Source organism: Marmota marmota, unplaced genomic scaffold (assembly GCF_001458135.2).
Source record: "Marmota marmota marmota unplaced genomic scaffold, marMar, whole genome shotgun sequence".
Lineage (NCBI taxonomy): Eukaryota > Metazoa > Chordata > Mammalia > Rodentia > Sciuridae > Marmota > Marmota marmota.
The window spans coordinates 37,336,542-37,356,447 of record NW_025999842.1 but is presented as its reverse complement, the minus strand read 5'-3'; the positions used below and the strand labels follow the sequence as shown (position 1 = coordinate 37,356,447).

The following is a 19,906-nucleotide window of genomic DNA, read 5'->3' as shown; positions in this document are numbered from 1 at the left end:
CTTTGCCCATGATTTTGTGTTTTGAGTTTTACTTACCTGCAGTCAGCTGAAGTCTAAAAGTGTTAATTGGCAAGTTTCAAACATAAATAATTTTTAAGTTTTAAATTGTGTGCTATTCTTAGTAGTGTCATGGAGTATTGAGCCCTATTGCTCTGCACTGCCTATATGTAGTCATCCAGTGTTCACACCAAATGTGTTACACACCTGTTAATCAGTAAACATCTTGGCTCATCTCTCCTTGGTATTACCATAAGAGTGTTCAAATAACTCATTTCACTTATTTAGAGCCTCAAAGTGTAAGAGCAGTGACACTGGCAATTCAGATATGCCAAAGAGAAGCTGTAAAGTGCTTCTTTTATAAGGGAATATATGACATTTCTAAACTTTCTAAGGAAAGGGAGGGAGAAAATCATGCTCAGGTTGCTAAGATCTAAGAATGAATTGTCTATCTATGAAATTGTAGAAGAGGAAACAGAAATTCCTGCCAGTGTTTTGCTGTTATATCTCAAACTATAAAAGGCATGGCCACAGTGTATAAGCATTTAGCAGAGCTGGAATAGCCATTTAATTTGTATATGGTTAGCAAATAACAGTATATTTAGAGTTTGGTACTATCTGATATTTCAAGCATCCACTGGGTTATTGGAACATATCCACTACAGATAAGGGGATTAATGTAATGATTTCTTTGAGCTATCATTAAACAATTTTAGATGTTGTAGTTATATTTAGACAGTTTATGTTGGTGCACTTTGGTGTAATTACATTAAAGTTAATTTGTGTGTTGCCCTTTGTTTTATACTTATTCTTTTCCTAGAGAAAGCAATCACAAATTAAATTTCTCAGAGATTTATTTTCTACAGATCAAAAGAAACATTAAAGATTTGTCTATCTTCCTGTAGTTTTTGGTTTGGTTTTAATACTTTTTTATATTTTCTTTTGCTGGGAGAATTTTAGATTGTATTCAGTATTACTGCTTATTAATAGATTCAAAATCACCCTCTTTCCTAAGTATTATGTGTGTGTGTGTGTGTGTGTGTGTGTGTGTGTGTGTGTGTGTGTGAGAGAGAGAGAGAGAGAGAGAGAGAGAGAGAGAGAGAAGTATTTTAGTGAATATTTTTTCTGGTATTTCCAGGTAACATCAAAGGAGCAACTATAGTAGATGCACTGGATACACTTTTTATAATGGGAATGAAAAATGAATTTCAAGAAGCAAAGTCATGGATTGAAAAAAATTTAGACTTTAATGTGGTAAGTTAAATAAAAGTTGCTAATTGAGTCCTTGAAGCTTAGTTAATGTGGATACATTTTGTATTGGGACAGAATGTCCTATCTTAATGTATCCTAGCAGAAACAAATAATGCAACTTGGCATAGCAAATATATTACTAGCATACTATGTTCTTACTCTCTCTTACATACGCATGTCTTTGTTTTTTGGTAAATGAAGGGTAAGAAAAATTAATATTTGTTGAAACCTACATGTGCCAAGTATTAGTCATTGTTTTATTTCATAATTGATGTTGACAAATAATTTATTCTAAGAAAAGGAAGCATTGGCCCTAGCATTCATTCATTTATTTATTTTCTTTCTTTTTTTTTTGCCATTTTTTACTTATGACTTCAATACTGGTACTGTTTTTAATCTCAGATTACTCTGCAGAAATCCTAGTAAACCTCTTGTCCATCTGGTAAGCATTCTGTGATATCTGTTGTAAATTTCCATAAACAGGCAGAAGAAATGTTCTGTATGTTGAAATTGGGCAGAGAAAGAGGGTTTTCCTGCCACATCTCTGTTTTGTGGCACTCTTTGTTATTTTAAATAAATTAAGCTACCTACCTTCAAAATCCTACAGGCTTATCTCCAGTTACATATGAGATATCTATCTACCTAACTATCTCTCTCTGTCTCTCTCTCTCTCTTCCCCCCCTCTCTACCCATCTCTCTCTCTCTCTCTCTCTCTCTCTCTCTCTCTCTCTCTCTCTCTCTCNTCCGTCTCTCAATGTCATAGCAATAATTGATATGGTGAAAGTCATATGACAATATCTATTATTGATTTAAGCCGATAAAATGCATGATATTTATTGTTTTTTACTGATGGACATTGCTGATCCTATGACTCTATATACTGTACCAATTAACACTATACATCAAAATAGGACCTAAAGACCTAGTCTACTGCTATATATTGTTTCCACAGATTGTTGCTATCATTGGACTCCCCCCACATCACAATTTTTTTTTTTTGAGGTACTAGTAACATAGACACTATAAACCCATAAGGTAGAAACTCTACAGCATCAGATCCATCTAGATAGATAGATAGCTCACAACGACATATCGAAAATCATGGACAAATGCAGGCAACTACCCTCTCTCTCTCTCTCTCTCTCTCTCTCTCTCTCTCTCTCTCTCTCTCTCTCCCCCAACTGCCCACCCCCCACGTCTCTCCTCTCTCTCCTCAAAAATAACTAGATTCCTTCAAAACCCAATGATGGAAAACAGGAAAGTAGACTTAAACAGTAGATCTATGAATCGCATCCAGGTCCTTTCCTGATTCTTGGATTGGTCTGCCTGAAAATTATAACATTGTAGTCCCAAAATAATGTAGTTTTTTTATGGATAACATAGTATATCATTCCCGCTTAAAAACATTATTGCTTATATTTAAATTAACAATTTTTCCTGATAACATTTTAATTGACAGTGCAAGGTTATTATACACAATTAATGGATCCAGAAGTATTATAAGGGAAGAATAAAAATGAAACTGAAGCAGAAATACTGCTGTTGAGAGTTTTATCCTACAGTGCTTCTAAATATAAACAAATTTTGCAGTCAGGGATAAATTTGTTTATATGCAAAATATTCAATTTATATCACTTAAAAGCATAAAGTAAATGCTTTTCATTGGCTTACACTATCATTAACTAAAACTCATTTTCTTTTCATTAAGGCATAGCAAGTTGATTCATTTGCATACTTGGTAGCACAAAGTTCAAATGGCTTTAATAACTGGCTTAAAATAAATCACTGGGATAATATAGTTTTGGAAGTAGAAGCAAAGGCTTTACAAATGAACCTTTATGTTCAGTTCAAGACTCTGTAAAGGTAATAGGTATCGCAGAAAACCCTAAGAAGAGACTCTGTAGATAAGTTTTCTGATTTAATTCAAAGTACTCCTGAACAAAGAGTCTAAGACAGATTTTTGTTTATTCATTATTCATTCACATATGTACTAATTATTTACCAAGTAGTACCCTCTAAGGATCACTTACTTACTCTTATGGAGCTTCTAGTCTAGCAGGAAAAATAGAGTACCCCAGCAAAGGCTGAGTTGTCTAAGGTATCAACAATTGAATGAGTGCCTGATAAATTCCAGATATTATGCTAGCTGATTGTTTTTTTCATAGGTTGATCTTAATCTTTGTGACAACCCTACAGGGTAAGTAGTATTTTTCCTACTTGTAGATGAAAATATGGTTAATTAATCTACCCAAAATTATATAGCAAGTAAGAGCTGTAGTTCCAATATGATCTGCCTAATTCAATGACCCTGTTTTTTTTTTTTGTTTGTTTGTTTGTTTGTTTTTTTACTAGAGAGGAAATACAAAGAATTGAGAAATATATAGGCAACCAGAGAATTTGAGTCCTCTGAGGTTAGGAATGTAATCTTAATATTCCAATGCTCATTAGAGTGTGTCATTTAATAAGCATTCAGTAAAGGCTTGTGAAATGGATGAGAAGTTAGTCCCCCTGTCCTACTTCTCAACCAAGTATGCTAGATTCAGCTGGAAGGCATACTGACAGGGTGCAGAGATAGCTGCATTGTGTCATATGTTTATATGGTTAGAAATGATCTGGAATTCAGAGAAGTTAACCTACCTGTTTTTAGCTAACCTACTTCCAGAACAGATTTGTGGTGGTTTCTCTAACAGGAAGCTCATCAACAGATGGACAAACAATCAAGGGTTTTTAACATGAGCATTTCTAAATTTAATTGTGAGTTCCCTCTTCCTTACTGGCACTGAAATAAACAAATAAAAACACTGAAAAACACTTGTCACCTAGATCCTTACATGAGAAGTACTGAAAACTGCCCTTCATTAGAAGATTTTATAGAATATGTAGAACTTTTCTTCAGATAACAATTTCTTATATAAACCCTCTGTAAATGCAAAAGCTATATTAAAACTATCCTTGAAATGCATCTTTCTATATTGAGGTAAAATGAAATCTTGATGTAAGAGGCAGGGCTTTGTCTGAGAAAGACAAAGGATAGATGATTAGCTTGCTCAAGACAGTAGCAACACAACTCTAACAGAACTTTGGCAAACACCTGGATTGTGCCTTTGATTTTAATGAATGCCATATGTTTTGGAAAAGAGAGGTATTGGTGGCTAAGGTGACTTTATTTTTTAATTTAACGATCCAGGCTGTTTGTTCTTTTCATTTCAAGGAAATAAGGCAAACAAGCTGTAGGGTCCCTGCTGGAAGGATGTAAGTTGACTTCAGGAAGTAGTTCTGGAACGTCTCATATGCCTGACTGACTACTTGACTTTGATCCAGAGTTCCATGTCAAAAGAAGGGACGTTTGCCCTAACAATGCTCCTGAAAATGATCTGTTTTGGAGAAGCACACATTGCATCCCAGTGGGCAGATACATAAGTTAATTATCCTGTTGAATGGAGTTATTCAGTATTTTCTATCTTATATTAAGAAATACCTGCCAGGAGTGATGATTTGGGCTTTGGCTATACAAGGAGCTGTTCTCTGGCTGTGTTTAGCAATAGATCAGGCTGTTATGTGAGACCCTTTCTGGACCTGCATGGCCACTACTAACAGGTATGATAACTGAGTTTTACCATAACAAGGTGGTGATTTTCCTCTCATTGTGGCCCAGAAAACTTACATTTTGTTAACAACCTGGAGATTTATCATGTTAATTAAATATGAAACTAAAGCTGCTAGGATATACTAAGAATATAAAATATTGCAATTTAATCTGTTACAAATGTTTTATGCTTACTCTTAATCCTCAAAGTATACCACACACATTTTGAAGTACTAATTATATAATTAAAGATGTATTTTAATTCTAAACAGGCAAGGCCTATAGGCAGCTACCTGTCTTTAATCAATGACCGAAAAGTCTAAAGTTTCCAGCATATTTCTTAGTAAGGTAAAACTCAGTTATCATACCTGTTAGTAGTGGCGTGGTTATTAAACATAGTTAGTACATTGGGTTTTAGTACAGGAGTTGTTATTAAATATAATTATTGCATTGGTATGTAGTAGAGCAACTGTTATTAAATCTTGCTTATTTCTCAGGTATGATAATAGCCTAGGGAGATCAGGGAACTACCCTTAAACACACACACACACACACACACACACACACCCCTACTATATTTTGAGTTCACCCTAAAATTCAAGCTGTCATAACTAAAAAGTTCTTGAAATATATCATTTTGTGAATAATTTTGATGAGCAAGTTGTTTCTAAGTTTCAATCTGATTAGAGCTTCTCTGAGTTGTTTAAAATGCTGCCTTTCCTAATGGAGGAGGCTGGACTTCCAGGCACTCATTCTGAAACAGATTTTGAAGCATTCATGTTCCTAGGGTTGGATTCTTCACACACTTGAACTCATAACATTGATTTGAAGGAAGCCTTTCCTAGCAGGAGCAAGTATACTGTTGAGGATTGGGGGAAAGGGACATAAATTATTAAATTTTTTAATAATAAGATTTATAAAACTAATTTAAAAACCATCTTTTTTCCAATTTTTACAATACTTATCATTTTATATTATAATTTTACATATGTGTATAGTAAATCAGAGGAAAGAAATGTAAAGAAAATGGAGTAACTTAAAAGGAAAATTACCAGGGTAAGGAACCCAAAAGGCTTAGGCACTAATAATTTTTTCTATGATTTATGTTACTCACCAGTTGATTTTTGATATAAATTTAGTAATACTACATATTTTATTAAGCTTATAAATGGATCTGGTTAGGTACCATTGCTGGAAAAAAAGTCAAAATAAAAAAGCAGTTTCTCTAATCCAGAATTATTTTATGAATTCATCTTTAGCCAAAAATTTCCAAGCTGTGCTTGTTCATCAGGTATGATACTAACTAATAGGTTCTTGCAATTTAAATAAAAGACTAGATCTACTTCTTAAATTGACTCTAACATAGGCTATGTGCTAAGAGCCACAAAATATATAGAGTACACTCCTGGAATGCAATCTTAGAGATTTAGGGGGAAAGTTTGTTTTTATTTTAAAAGTAGCCCGGATGAAATTGACTATGAAATTCACATTAATTGTTAGGGTAGATCAGACAAAACTCTATTTGTAAAGGCTACTTCATCTATGTATGCCCTCTCCTACCCAATCCCCTCTTCTGTCATTAGGATAAGTGAATAGAAAACTTTCAGAACATTTTAAAGATACTGCATGAATATTAATAGGAGGACTGTATTCTTTTAAGTTTAGTATGATTATTTTAATACATATTGAAATCAGAAGTTTGAAAAATGGCCTAAGATCCCTATATTGTAGAAATTTTTAAAAATCCAGGTATCATATAAAATATCTCAAGCCCAAATGGAAATTAGTCAGGATTCTCTATGTCAAAAGAAGGCTTCTCAGCCATTGGGAAATAGCATTCTTGTGAAGGTCACAGAAGATAGGTATTTTGATTGTTCAATACCCCTGTGGAAGATAGGCCTTAGGGTTTTAGGCTGAACTAATATGCAGAGGTAATGGCACCAGTTGTCTGTTGAGCACCTTATTTTTTTCCAGGGATTTTGCACAGTGCTTAATACTCATGGGCTTATAATAACTTGTAAGGAATGCATTATCCCTTTTGATAAATGATAAAATGAAGACTCAGAAGAATTGAGTTAACCTAGGTTCTCACACTCAATAGCTCTCACATCAGTCTTTAGTTCCAGATCTTTCTGACTCTAGGCCAGTATTTTTCTAGTCTGCTAACCAGTTCATTATAGTAGGAGAATTTTTGTCTTCTTCATTGTTTTTATCTAAGAATCTGTATGGAGTAACCTAAGTCTAAATTTCAGTCTTCTGGTGTAAAACAAAATATAACCTAGAATGTTAAAGGAGCTCAAATAATTTAACTTTGAAAGAAAGGAGGGAGGAAGAATTTATATGGTGGTAATTCAAAAGTAATTCTGGTTTTCAGAGGAAGATGGTGACTCTTTTGAGAATACTGATAGTGATGTAGTAACATTCCTGAACAAGATTTTTAAAGAGAAGGACATAGCAATCATCTGGGACATGGATTTACTAACAAGCCAGATTTGCTTCTTAGACTCACTAGAATATTAGATCTATGAAATTTTAAAGTCACAGCAACTGACCTTCAGCATAGCACCTTACAGGGTTATCTTTCAATACCTTAGAGGTAGAGGAAGATAAATAGATTTAGGTTCTAGAATGCATACAGAGCTAGATCAATAGCAGATTGAATAACTGCATCCAATAGGTGATTGATGTCAAGCTGAAGATATATTTCTGGTGGTATTTGACATGGCTCAGTCCTCTACCTGCAATAATTTTTATCAGATGTCTATATAAAAGTCCTGATGATCCAAAATTTTTGTGGGAGGAAGAAAGAATGCATATGTAATGAATCCATAGTCAGAATAAGAACATAAGTATGGCAATTTGTAAATCAATGGATGTGTAACTGATGTGATTCTGCAATCTGTGTATGGGGTGAAGGTGGGAGTTCATAACCCACTTGAATCAAAGTGTGGAATATGATATGTCAAGAAATTTGTAATGTTTTGAACAACCCACAATAAAAAATTAAAAAAAAAAAAAAAAGAAATTAAAAAAAAAAAAGAATAAGAACATAAAATCATGTTAACAGGATTCAATAAACAGAAATGTGGGGGACTGTTCTCAGGTTTAAAAATGGAAAAACACAAGAACAAATTGAGAGGAATATATTTGAGGGTTAAGTTGTTAGATTTTATCATTAGACATATTACTCTTAGACAAGGAGTAAAGTTGTGTGAACCAAACTAAATTAATAGATTATCTTTCCTTTCCATTATCAGTAATTTTGTAGACTACTAACATTTTCCCCAATATTTATAAAATCCTCATTCAGAGTTATACAGTTCAAAGATAGATTGCACCTATATAGAGTATATTTAACCAAAATATATTAGATATATGATGCAAATTATGAAATACATTTAAACAAATTCAGCAGTGGTCTTATTTTATGATGCTTTTACCTAAGTTTGGCCTACTAATTCCCTCTCTTAATTTGTTTTCATAATCTTTCTTTTGCAGAAAATTTTTTTTTAACATTAAGCAATTACTTAGCTTTACTTCTTAGATTGTTTTATCTATTTAGAGAGTGTGTGTGGGAATGAAGTGAATCTGTATCTCCTTTATTTTCTGCAAACATTTTCTAACACTAAAATATAGACTCAAGGAGTTCGAGGACCTTACCAGACTTCATTGCTATGTCCTAGTACCCAGGACAAAGCCTGGCACATAGTAGTTGCTTAACGGGAAAGGAGATAATATCTCAAATGATTTTGATGAAGTTCAAATAATTACTCCATATGTTATAGGTTAGATAATTACTCCATATGTTATAGGTTGCTGCTAGCCCTCATGATTATCAGTGAATGGTTTGATGTTAGGCAAATGTGACAATTACTGAGTAGGCCCAGTGAATATGAAAAGAAGTAGCTCATGAAAGCTTGAAGTGTACCTTGTATATATTGTAGGAAAGTAACATAATACAAAACAGATTCATTTAATAGTCAAATATTATAAAATAATAAAAGTACTGACAATAATTACTAACTAGATGCTGTACTTATTTCAGGCATGTGAGATATTATAAAAAATCAGAATAGCAAAGCCCTGAACTGGGAATCAGAGCACACAAGTTCAAATCCTGATTCTACCACTTATTAGTTGTCTGACCTTCAAAAAGTCACATTAACTACTATAAGACTCAGTTTCTCCAGCTCTGAATTGGGTATAAGAACAACAATTAATTCATAAGATCATTGTGAAGATTTAAAGACAGGATCATGTAAAGAGATTAGCACAGATTTGGGAAATTATAAATAATAATAAAAAGAAAGCTATTATTGGTATAAATAAGAACCGTTTTAGCAAGATACAGCATACGTTATTATCATTTCCTTCATGTAGAGATGAAATATCATCTCCAATGGGTGTGACTGTCCCAAGTTGCAGGTAGAAAATTGGAAACCAGTGCTAGAACCCAATTCTCCATGATTTTAGATCCCCTTTGCATTCCATCTGTGCTACTTTAACATAATGTTGTTATGGAGAGCTGCTCCAGAAAGCATTCGAAGTCCAAATTTCAAATCAAAAGAGAGCTTTATTTACCTGGCCAGGGACTGTCACCCACCATAGAGATCAAGCTCTGTAGGAGAACAACAGCTTCCTGGTCTAAACACGGAGAATATAAGCACAAAAACCACAATTCAGTGACTTATTTATCATCATGTAAGCAAGCCAATCATAAAAATTAAAACATTAATAAGTGGAACCTGTGGACTCTTGGCAGGACTGGAATTTTCCAGTCAGCAAGCAAGGGATAAACCAGAAGCTAAAAAAAAAAAAAAAGCATTAGCTTTGCAGTTCAGTTGACCACCGTCTTGAATTCAAGCAGGTGCTACACAGTCGTATCCTGAATTTGGGCAAGGGTCGGCAGGACGAGAATCTACTTCAAAGTCATGTAGACCCACAAGGGCATTCAAACCCAGGATGTAGCTCACCATAACTATCGCTGCATCCTGAGTAGGGTACAATTTGTGGGGTATAAAGTATAGAAAGACAATTTTTTTTATAAGAAAACAGCTTTTATTTCAGTTTCTCAGAAACAGCTCTTGTAACAGTTTTATAGAAGGCAGCAAAATGGAGTCTTAGGCCTGTCTATGATAGTTCTTGCTTTTTAAGAGTCTTATCTAATATATATTTTTTCCTAATCTATAAACTATAACTTACACTCTTATTGATTGTATTTATTGGTTCACACTGCAACAGTGTGAAAATATGCTAGACTAATGTTGAACTCCCAACCACAGTATAGTATGATTGACCTTTCAGGAAGTAGAAGCAAGCAAATAGATAAAATAAAGCAGGACACAGAATAGAAAAAGCATGCTCTGGTCCTAGTGCCTTTGCACAAAAGAGAATGCCAAATATTATATATTTTGTTGACTACAAGGAAAAAGAAACAATATTTTTATAATTTTTATTTTGAGTGAAATTATTCTTATCTAATTAAGTATATTTTGACACCACTGAAAGGGAGGACTTTTCTCATAATATACAAATTTCTCTGGACAAGCATAGAAGTATTGAATACACTTTAAACAATATGTAGCTATCATGATAGTCTTCTGAATTGTGTGCTGTCATTGCATCTGAACCTCCTTCATTCTATTTCCACAGAATGCTGAGATTTCTGTTTTTGAAGTAAACATACGCTTTGTTGGTGGACTCCTGTCAGCCTACTATTTGTCTGGAGAAGAGGTAAGATGAAAAACAGTGTATACATGTGAATTATAAAGTATCTTCAAGTCACGCTTATTTGTTAGATTTGCCTTTTGTGGTATATATTTAGGAGGAGTCCATTAAATTTTCATATTTTCATGGGCTCATAGCTTGCATTGAATTTCTCATAATAGTGCTAATTAAATGAGCAAGCTGAGAAAGTTTGGCAGAACATATTGTCAGGGAATGTTAAGTAATGCCTTTAAAAAAGCCTGGCTCCATCTATTCTGTTATGTATGGTGTGATTATAACTACAAATTATATATGCCTATAGACAAATTAGAGAGTTTAGGGTAGAGTAGCCTTGCATCTGAATTTTTTTCTTTGAAAATTATTTTAATGTTAGCTTGATTAAAACTTTTTAAAATGAAGAAAGCATGGAAAATAAGATATAAAAATTATAGTATTTATGAAATTGAAAGGGAAAGATTCTCAGCAGCTTCCCACTGAAGAGTTCTGCAGGCCAGTGTGCCTGTGCAGCATGCATTGATGCTCTTCCTGGGTCAATGATGATTAATTAATTATCTGATACTTGAAGCAAAGGAGGAACTTTTAATTTGGCTCCCTTCTATTGATAAAGAAAGGATTTTTGTAGCATGCTCATAAAGGATACTGGTGCTATTTTCGTGAAAGGGTTTGAACAACTTTATTAATAACGTTAAGTGTCCACTAAGATGTCAGAATAGGCCTCACCTTTAATATTGACAGTGTTAAAAGATGACATCAAGGAAAAAGCAGTCACTTACTTCAATTACACATCAATCAGATTTGCATTAACCTCAGCATTCTGGCTGGAGGAAGGGTAGGTCTTACCCAGTGTAGTATTTCATGTATTTCTAAGCCTCAAACAGATTTAGGCAGAGGAATAAAAGTTTAATGAGAAAAGCTGCTTGACTTTGTTCCTGTCTCTCAGGTACTTTCCTAATCATAACAAAACAGTCCTCACACTTTTATATTTTCTCTCTCTCTCTTTAGATTTTATTCCACCATATATCTTTCAAAGGGTATAGATGGCTTCTATATTCCCCAGTATCTTCCAGCCTAAGTGTTAAATTCTGTACTTTATTATGAACTGTGTCACCTTCTCAGCCAGAGTGATGAGAGCCTCTGGTGTCGTAAGCTTTTTCCTTTTTTCCCAGTTTTTCCAGTCCTCAACAACTTCATTTGTCCAGTTCAGTTACACATTCCTAAGTATTAAGCCAAGGAATCTATATTTTTTTTAAAAGTCTTGCTTAAAATTAAATAATGCTACTCTAATTAACAAATTTCTGCTTTTACAGTGTGTGTCTCTGAGCATCCAATGCTGGATGTTCTCAGTTTTTTAACATGGCATACTAGGATAACCTTGCTTTTAACTTTCTCCATAATTTACATGTAGGTGAGGCAATTTGGAGGAAATAAAAGACTATCCTTCTGTGTCTGAGCTCAATTTGGATAATGGAGAATAGAAAAAGAAACAAACATGTATTTCTTCTAAATATGCATAATATTATTTATGATACTTTTTTATTTATAAAAATGTTTTAAGTTTGCATACATATAAGAGTTTCTATTTGTATATGTACCTAATGATACATATTTATGTATTTATCTGAATATAATGCTATAGATAATATACTTTGATTATAGCTAGAATCATTTCCTTAAGACCTTATAAGAGTGTTTTTTAAATTTTACATTTAGCTAGCTTTAATAAACAAAGCAATAAGGCACCTCTATTGAAAATGACTCTTTTTAGTATATTTGCATTATCTTTTTCACTGTGTAAATCTTGTTTACTATACATTTTCCTATATTTTAATTTTATGAGAAAAAGTTGCTTAAGGTGTTTCCTTTCTTAGATGTTTCTCTGTTTCTGTATAATACATTTCAAATTTTGTTCATAAGGATTCATCTTTTTGGCATATTTTTGCTTGATGGTTCCCTAAATATTAGACATTTGGGTTATTTTCATATTTCATATTTTCTATATTTTAAAAAATGCAGCTATAATCAGTTTATTCTCTCACATTGGGTTACTAGATGAGAATTCATTAGCAGTAAATTGATTTAGCATCATTTCCTGCATTTTCTGCCTAATCACCTTGTCACTGACAATGGCCTTTTATTTCTTCAGTGCATTCAGGAGAATTGGCTATCAGTAATGTGATCAGGAAACATTGTTTTACCCCAGGTCTGTGCATGAGCTATTTGTCCCCATACCAAAATGAAAACATGAGCAGTCATTTAACAGAAAGAATACCACCGTGGCCAAATTATTAATAAGTTAGTTTCAATAGTTCATAAAGTTCTCTTCCACATATCTTTGTTAGATCATAGGATTTCAGGTAGTTAAGAAAAATTCATTTTTCTAAATTACTTCATAGAAGACTTACTGTACTACCATAATTTAACATCCTGATGTCATTACTGAGGCTTAGGAACATTTTAAGAACATCTTATAAATCACCATCAGAAGTACATAGGCCCACCCTGATACAGTCCAAAAATCTTAAATTATATTGCAAAAGCAAGAGAGGCCACACCACTCATTTATGTTACATGCTGCAGGAACGTTAGTTAGAAACACTGAGCTATATTCAAGAATGCCACCAGAACTCTAACCTACCAAGAGAAGAGAAGAGACATGAAATGCCTGCAATAAACTGAGATGATAGGCATGTATTCATAAGTATAAAATGTCCTTGCTCAGTTAAAATATTTTGTAGTACCATAATGTCAAGCTTCAAAGTTTCTCCCAACTATAAAAGAAACTCAAGCAACCGCAAGAATTACAAACAGATAGAATGGAGATACGATGAATACTAAATAGGAATGATCACTGTTAAGAATAAAGGATAACATTGCATTGCTCTATAATAAGCTGAAGGGAAATGAAAATCCTCACAGAAGACAGTAAATATAGAAGCATCTAGAATATTGTCACCCAAATATGTTATACTCACTAGTTTCTTTTGATATGGCAGGATAAGTCTGTGTATCTCAATGTACACTAAAAATAAGTGTGGAAAAAGCTACATCCCATTTTCTTTCTTGGAAATTCACAATGCACAGAAAAAGACACATTTAATTTTATTTATCTTTGTTATTTTCTACATTTTTAATTTATTTTTATGTGATGTTGAGGATTGAACCCAGTGCCTCACACATGCTAGGCAAGCGCTCTACCACTGAGTTAAAACCACAGCCCCTATTTTCTACATTTAATTAACTATAACCCCACTGAGCTTTTTTTAAATGTAACATCTACTAGCACTGAGTTGGAACTATTGTCTCCCAGAACAATTTTTGGAAAACAACAATGTAAAATAGGAGTAACCAACACAAAAATGGTATTGAAAATTTGCAAGTGCAAAATAGAAATGAGTCGATTTAAGGCACTGCAAAAGAAGATGCTACATGTAGAAAAGAGAACATACAAATATTGTGCAATATACAGAAACCAACAGCTGTATTGAGCAGAGAGTGATTTTAATGGGACAAGGCGATACCACAGAATCAAAGAGAATGCTGAAAAACAATCTGAAACAAAACATCTCTGGTTACCCTGGAAGATCTCTGTAGTTTAACTACATCCCTAGGACATTGTAGAATTAGTAAATATAGACTATTTTTTATTCTTGTCTCACTTTGTTCAAGATACAAAGTTCCCCAAGAAGAAGGCATTGGCAATGTTACAGTTACACACAGCCCCTTGGAGATTAGGGAATGAAGGAAAGGGTATGCTAGGCATCTTCCACAGGGTTTGAGTGCAGTATCCCATGAAGAATGAGTACAAGGAAGTATAGACAATTTGTGAATGCAAACTAAGGCCCTGTTAGAAGAGTGAGGAGAGTAGATGTTTTGGAGCTCCATGAGACTGCAGGTTCACTATGTTGAATGATAAGAAAGGCAGAGGAAATAGACAAGCCATATGGAAACTAATAATTTAATAAAATTCCTTAAAAAAAACCAACAACAAAAAACTTTCCTTGATTTAAAAGCCTCCTTTATTCTTTGAATTAAGGGAACACAAATGAACTACTGGAGTATTAAATCTTCAAAGGAAATATTCTGCTAGTATGTTTGAAGTCTATGAACCAGAAAAACACATAAACCAACAGTCAAATTGGTTGAAGAACTTTCTTTTGATGAAAAAAAAAAAATAGTAGAGGACACCAGATCCAAGACTGAGGAAGCACAGACAGTAGACTCTTACTCTAAGTTACATCACTTCACTCTGACAAGATAACCTTTCATTTTGGTGGCAGCAACATGATTTTTCTCACAGATTCCCCCAAAGTTGTCTGCTGTGCCAGAGACCAATACAAAAGGTTGTTGAGGGGACTTAGAATAAGAGAAGTAATTGGTACCACCAACTTTTAAGACTGTTAAGGGAGAAGCATGGAGGAGACTGAGGTTGAGGAGAGGAGAGAAGACTGAATTTAGTGTTTGAAAGATCCATTTGTGTTTCATAACAAGATTCAGACATCTAAAGTGAGGATTAGAAATTAGTTTTTGAAAGTTTTTTTCTTAGTGATGAATAGTCACAAAACTATTTAGAGGTCCCCTAGAAAATTAGGGGGGGTGTATCAATGTGGTTACCTTTCAGACTCAGTATCTGCCAAGATCTACCAGAAAGAGAGCCATCTCCCAAACTGCCCATCTGTCTCCTGCCTTATTCTGCAAATCAAAAACTAAAACGACTTACAGAAAATAAGCATGATGCAAACAGAACTGTGGAAAAGCAGAGAATAAATTCAGGGCATATTAAAGTTGCAGATGAGATTAGCACATAGCAATGTATTCTGCCAGCTTGTTAATCATTGCAGCTTTGGACAGAGATGTGTCTTCAGGTTTCCTAGCGACCAGAGCAAAGAAGGGGACAGAATTAGGGGCAATTTGGTTTTGCTATTTTTATGAACACAAAAAATTTGATAACACAAAATAACCTACATAAAATACTACCTGTGCATTTACTAAATTTTTGATAAAACAAAGACTATCAAAGCTAGGTCACGCTGGGCAGTTTTTTCAGATAAAGCAAGGAGACATGTACCCAAAGACACAATCTCAATTTGGAGATATCAGTCGAGTGCCAACTGTATTAGACACTGCTCTTGTCCTTGAGATGTACCTGAGAATAAAATAGTCCCTAATCCCTGGCCTTATGGAGCTTCTATTTTAATAAGGAAATGTAACTCATAAATCAAACTGTAAAACTTGAACAGACCTGTTTAAAAAAAAAAAAAAGTTTATGTCCTGATTGGAGTATTTGTTTTTGGTGTGGCAGGATAGTAGGCAGGCAGAGAACTGACTTCAAGTCATCCATCTGAGCTGACCTTCACTCTTCCACCATCTTCCCTCTTCCACCATCTTCCCTCTTCTCAGTTCTTTGGCACTGATAAAAAGGTGTTATACCACACAGTCTTCTTGCAAACCTATTCTGATACCTGTAGATGTAAAAGTGAAGGCTTTTTGACTTGTTGCATACAGCCTTTATAATTTTGTCTCAGTACCCCTTCCCTTTCCAGTTTTGTCCATTACTTTCTTCACACACCTTTCTCTATATTTTTGTTTTTCTCTTTATCCACCTTGGCAAATAAACCAAACACATTTCTGTGCTTCTTATATCCACATCCCATCTACCTAGAATGGCTTTTGTCTTGCTCCTTCTAGTCCCAACCCTAGAGGTGACCTCATTTATGAGATCTTCCCTGGCTGATCTGCATAAAGTCATCCCCTATGGGAAGATTCAAAGACTTCCTTTCTCTGCATATACTCCTATTAAAGCCCACTGTGCATGGTCTGTGAATCATGTTACCTTCTCACTTCTCTTTCCCCAGTAAATTTGTACAAAAATGTCAATTGAGTTTCCCCTTCTTATATCCCCTTGATTAGCACTGTGTGTCTGGTGGTGGAAAACCTTTAGTAAATTATTGTTAGTTGAATTCTCATTAGGTTTTCTGTGACCTTTACCTGTTAAAATTCCAACAGAAAATGTTTCTAGTAACTTTTAAAGTAAAATCTATGTTTGATAACATAAATAAGGCTTGGGGTAGAGGGTGTGAGGAAAAGAACTTAATAAGGTGATAAGATCTCTAACGCCCCAAAAGTCCCTGAGACTCACCCCAGTCTCCACTTCTGGCCCCCAACTCCAGCAGACACCTTCCTTTTTATCTGTTCTATGCGTGCTGGTTCTTTGGAATAGATAGAACTTTGAAAACCAGTGAGCTAGAGACTCTATCTAAATGAAATCATTATTGAATATGGGAGATCATCTATTGTGGACTTTTTAAATAGAATTGACATTGTTAGGGCATTTTCTGAAATTACAACCTAGGAGGAAATTATAAGGAGTAAATGTGAAAAGGATTCTACAACATGTTTTCTTTAATTTGAGGAAACTATTAAGCTAAGACTTTCTAACCATTTAATGGCACATTTATGCTGATTTCTTGAAAAGGCATAGTTTTAATCATATTTATCAAATGGTATTATTGAATATTTCCTTGTTATTTTGTACTGTGATTAGCTTTATGATTACTTAGAGATTTAGATTGATCCTCATGTATACTTTAAATATTCATTTTCTATTGGTATTCATGCTGAAATTTTTATTAAAAAAGAGAAATAGCTAATATTTTCACTTAAAAAGGTTTAGTTTAGTGAAATATATAGAGAACAGTAATTTTGCTTATATTATAATTAAATTTTCATGGTTCATGAGTTACAACTGGCACACATTGAATATTCCATTATGATTGGTAAATTTAATTTGTACTTTAAAAGGGATATAGCAGTATATAGAATTGATTCTGAAATAACATGCATTTTATTCAAGTGAAATTACTACCTTTTGTTGCCCTAGAGTGAATGACAGAAATCATACCTACGCCTTAACTCAGGTTTGTTATATGTGTCTCCCTCTCTATAAACCTCTATCTTGTATTTATAATTGTTTTCAAAAGCATAGAGGTTTAATTAGCTATAATAATTTTATCTCTGTGATCCATGAAGCATTTCTACAATTTCTTAGTAATTCTAGCCCTAAAACTTACTCATACTGATGTATAAATGGCCTGACCTTTGACTTAATTGTCAAGCTAGTGCTTAACACCTGAAAGTAAGGGAAAGTCAGAAAATTCACTCATGACTTAATGAACTATTTTTATCCCTTTTACCTTAGCACAGTTCGTTGCACACAGTAGCAAACTACAAATTCAGATCAGGGAGAATGTACCCTAGTGCATCTCAGTGGAATGACAGTGTGGTCTTCTGTGATGTTGCCTTTCTCCACCCTCCCTTCATAGCCCAGACTATGGGGCAGCTGCCAGGTGTCATTTCCAGTTGCCATAAGGAGAAGGAGAGGTGGCAGAAGAGAACCTGAAAAACCACTGACATGTATCTGAAAAACACATGTTGCTTCCATTCACACTTCATTGGTCAGAGCAAGTCACATGGCCACTGTAATTTAAAGGGTGGATATGGGAATATGGTTATTAAGCTCATATCCTGGATAAAGAATGTGGTGAAGGGCATTCATGACTGCCATATTGGCCCCTTGACTTGGATTAAACTGTGGAGCCTTCCTGATCACCAAGGATATATACAAGAAGAATCAGTGCAAAGAGAGAAACTAGAATCAGTCAGTCCCCCTGGAAAGAGACTTTCATACCATAGCACCAAGGTAGTCGTGGTGGAAAATAGTTGTTTGGAATACAAATATTCATCCTCATTTGTTTACAAAGTTCTGATTCTCCAAGAAATATCCTCTATTCTACAAACTTCTCTCCTGGCCTTCCAAATTTCAAACAGCAAAACTGACAAACAGCAGTTGACAAACAGACATAAATTGTCCCATAAAGCCTCTGCAGTGTCTGTGGTAAGGGCTGACCATCGCTCTTCAGCAGCACCTTGTTATATTGACCAGACACTAAGGACCTTTTCCTTCTACCACTTTCTCTTTTAGTGCTCCTTAGATTGGTCACTTCTCATTTTACAATAGTCTAATAAAAGAGATGAGATAATGTATTTATTTTTCAATTTATGCTGATTGATTGTATAAAACCAATATTTTAAATCTTTATTTTTTGCCTGAATTATATTGACATGGATTTTAAGACTGGATTTTGTCTGTGAGTTCGTGTTTTCAGCAGAAGATTTTTTTTCAGGAATATTCTTGCATATTCTTTTTCTTTGAAACTGTGTCATCCTTTAGAAGGGTTTCATGAGGTAGCTGTAGCAAGGAATTTAAAATTTAATAGGGCTAGTATAAAATGCCTTAGAATTGTGGTAATTACCATCTGGTAAATTCATTCATGAAGTGAATCAGCAGATGTTTGCTGAATACCTTCTTTGAGGCATTGCACTTGGCACTGCAGAAACAACAATGAACAAGAGCAACACAGTATCTGTTGACAAACATTAATTCAAAATTTAGTTTCACAACAACCCTGTAAAGTAAGCATAGATATTATTCTTATCCTTATTTTTTGGAGGAAGAAACAGTTATATAACTTGTCTAAGAACCTATGGAGTAGGTAGGCTTCAAGCTTGGGTAGCCTGGCTCCAAGACACTGCATAGCTGCTGGACATTAGGGATGTCAAACACAGAAGATAGATGTCAGCTGGATCCTGAACTCATGAGTCATCAACAACTAAATGAAAACTGAAGGAACAGACAGCGATGGTGTTGCCCAGGGCATTATACATGAAAGAAGAAAAAGAACCTTAATTAATCAGCATTAGTGAAAAGAAGGAGCTAGAAAAGGAGGCTGAGAAGTGGTGGTCTTAGAAGAGGAAGAAAACCAGAAAAGTGACAGAACAGAAGTCAAGAGAAAATAGTACTTTGAAAGATCTAGTATTCATTTGTGTCAAACGCTGCTACTAGGACAAACTATATAAGGACAGCTAAGTATCTTTAGATGTAATAATATGGAGGTTATGGATGATTTTATTTAGAGTTCTTCTATCAATGGTTTGGTTGGAATAGGACTAAGGGGAAGGAAATGAAGACTAGTTTAGGGTCTTTAGAGATGGAAGGGGGTAGGATTAGGAAGACAGATGGCCTTGGAGAGGGATCCTTCTTCCATTGCAGTATAAAAAAGTGAAAGAGAAGATGGTTCAAATGTCAGTAACTTTGGAAATTTGGTGGCAAAAATACCAATTTCTATCTGATGGTCCCTGTTAACTGTATGAAGAAGTACAAGACAGGGTATCTCTGAGACTCGGAAAGAGAACAGACATTTGAGATGAGTGTGTCTAATTTAAAATGGTCATCCTAGAGAGGGTTATTAGAGAAATATCAAAGAGTTTCAGGGCAGAATTCTAGGGTGG

General features: G+C 34.4%; 1 protein-coding gene across 3 annotated transcripts in view; it reads left to right on the top strand.

Annotated features, from left to right (window-relative positions):
- The window catches only part of Man1a1 (mannosidase alpha class 1A member 1), a 171,947-nt gene that overhangs the window by 50,807 nt on the left and 101,234 nt on the right, over positions 1-19,906 (top strand). For all 3 annotated transcript variants that reach the window (XM_015500769.2, XM_048795787.1, XM_048795765.1), the window contains exons 4-5: positions 1,136-1,251; positions 10,487-10,567. In XM_015500769.2, the coding sequence (XP_015356255.1) occupies positions 1,136-1,251; positions 10,487-10,567 (197 nt within the window). The remainder of the gene's footprint in view (positions 1-1,135; positions 1,252-10,486; positions 10,568-19,906) is intronic.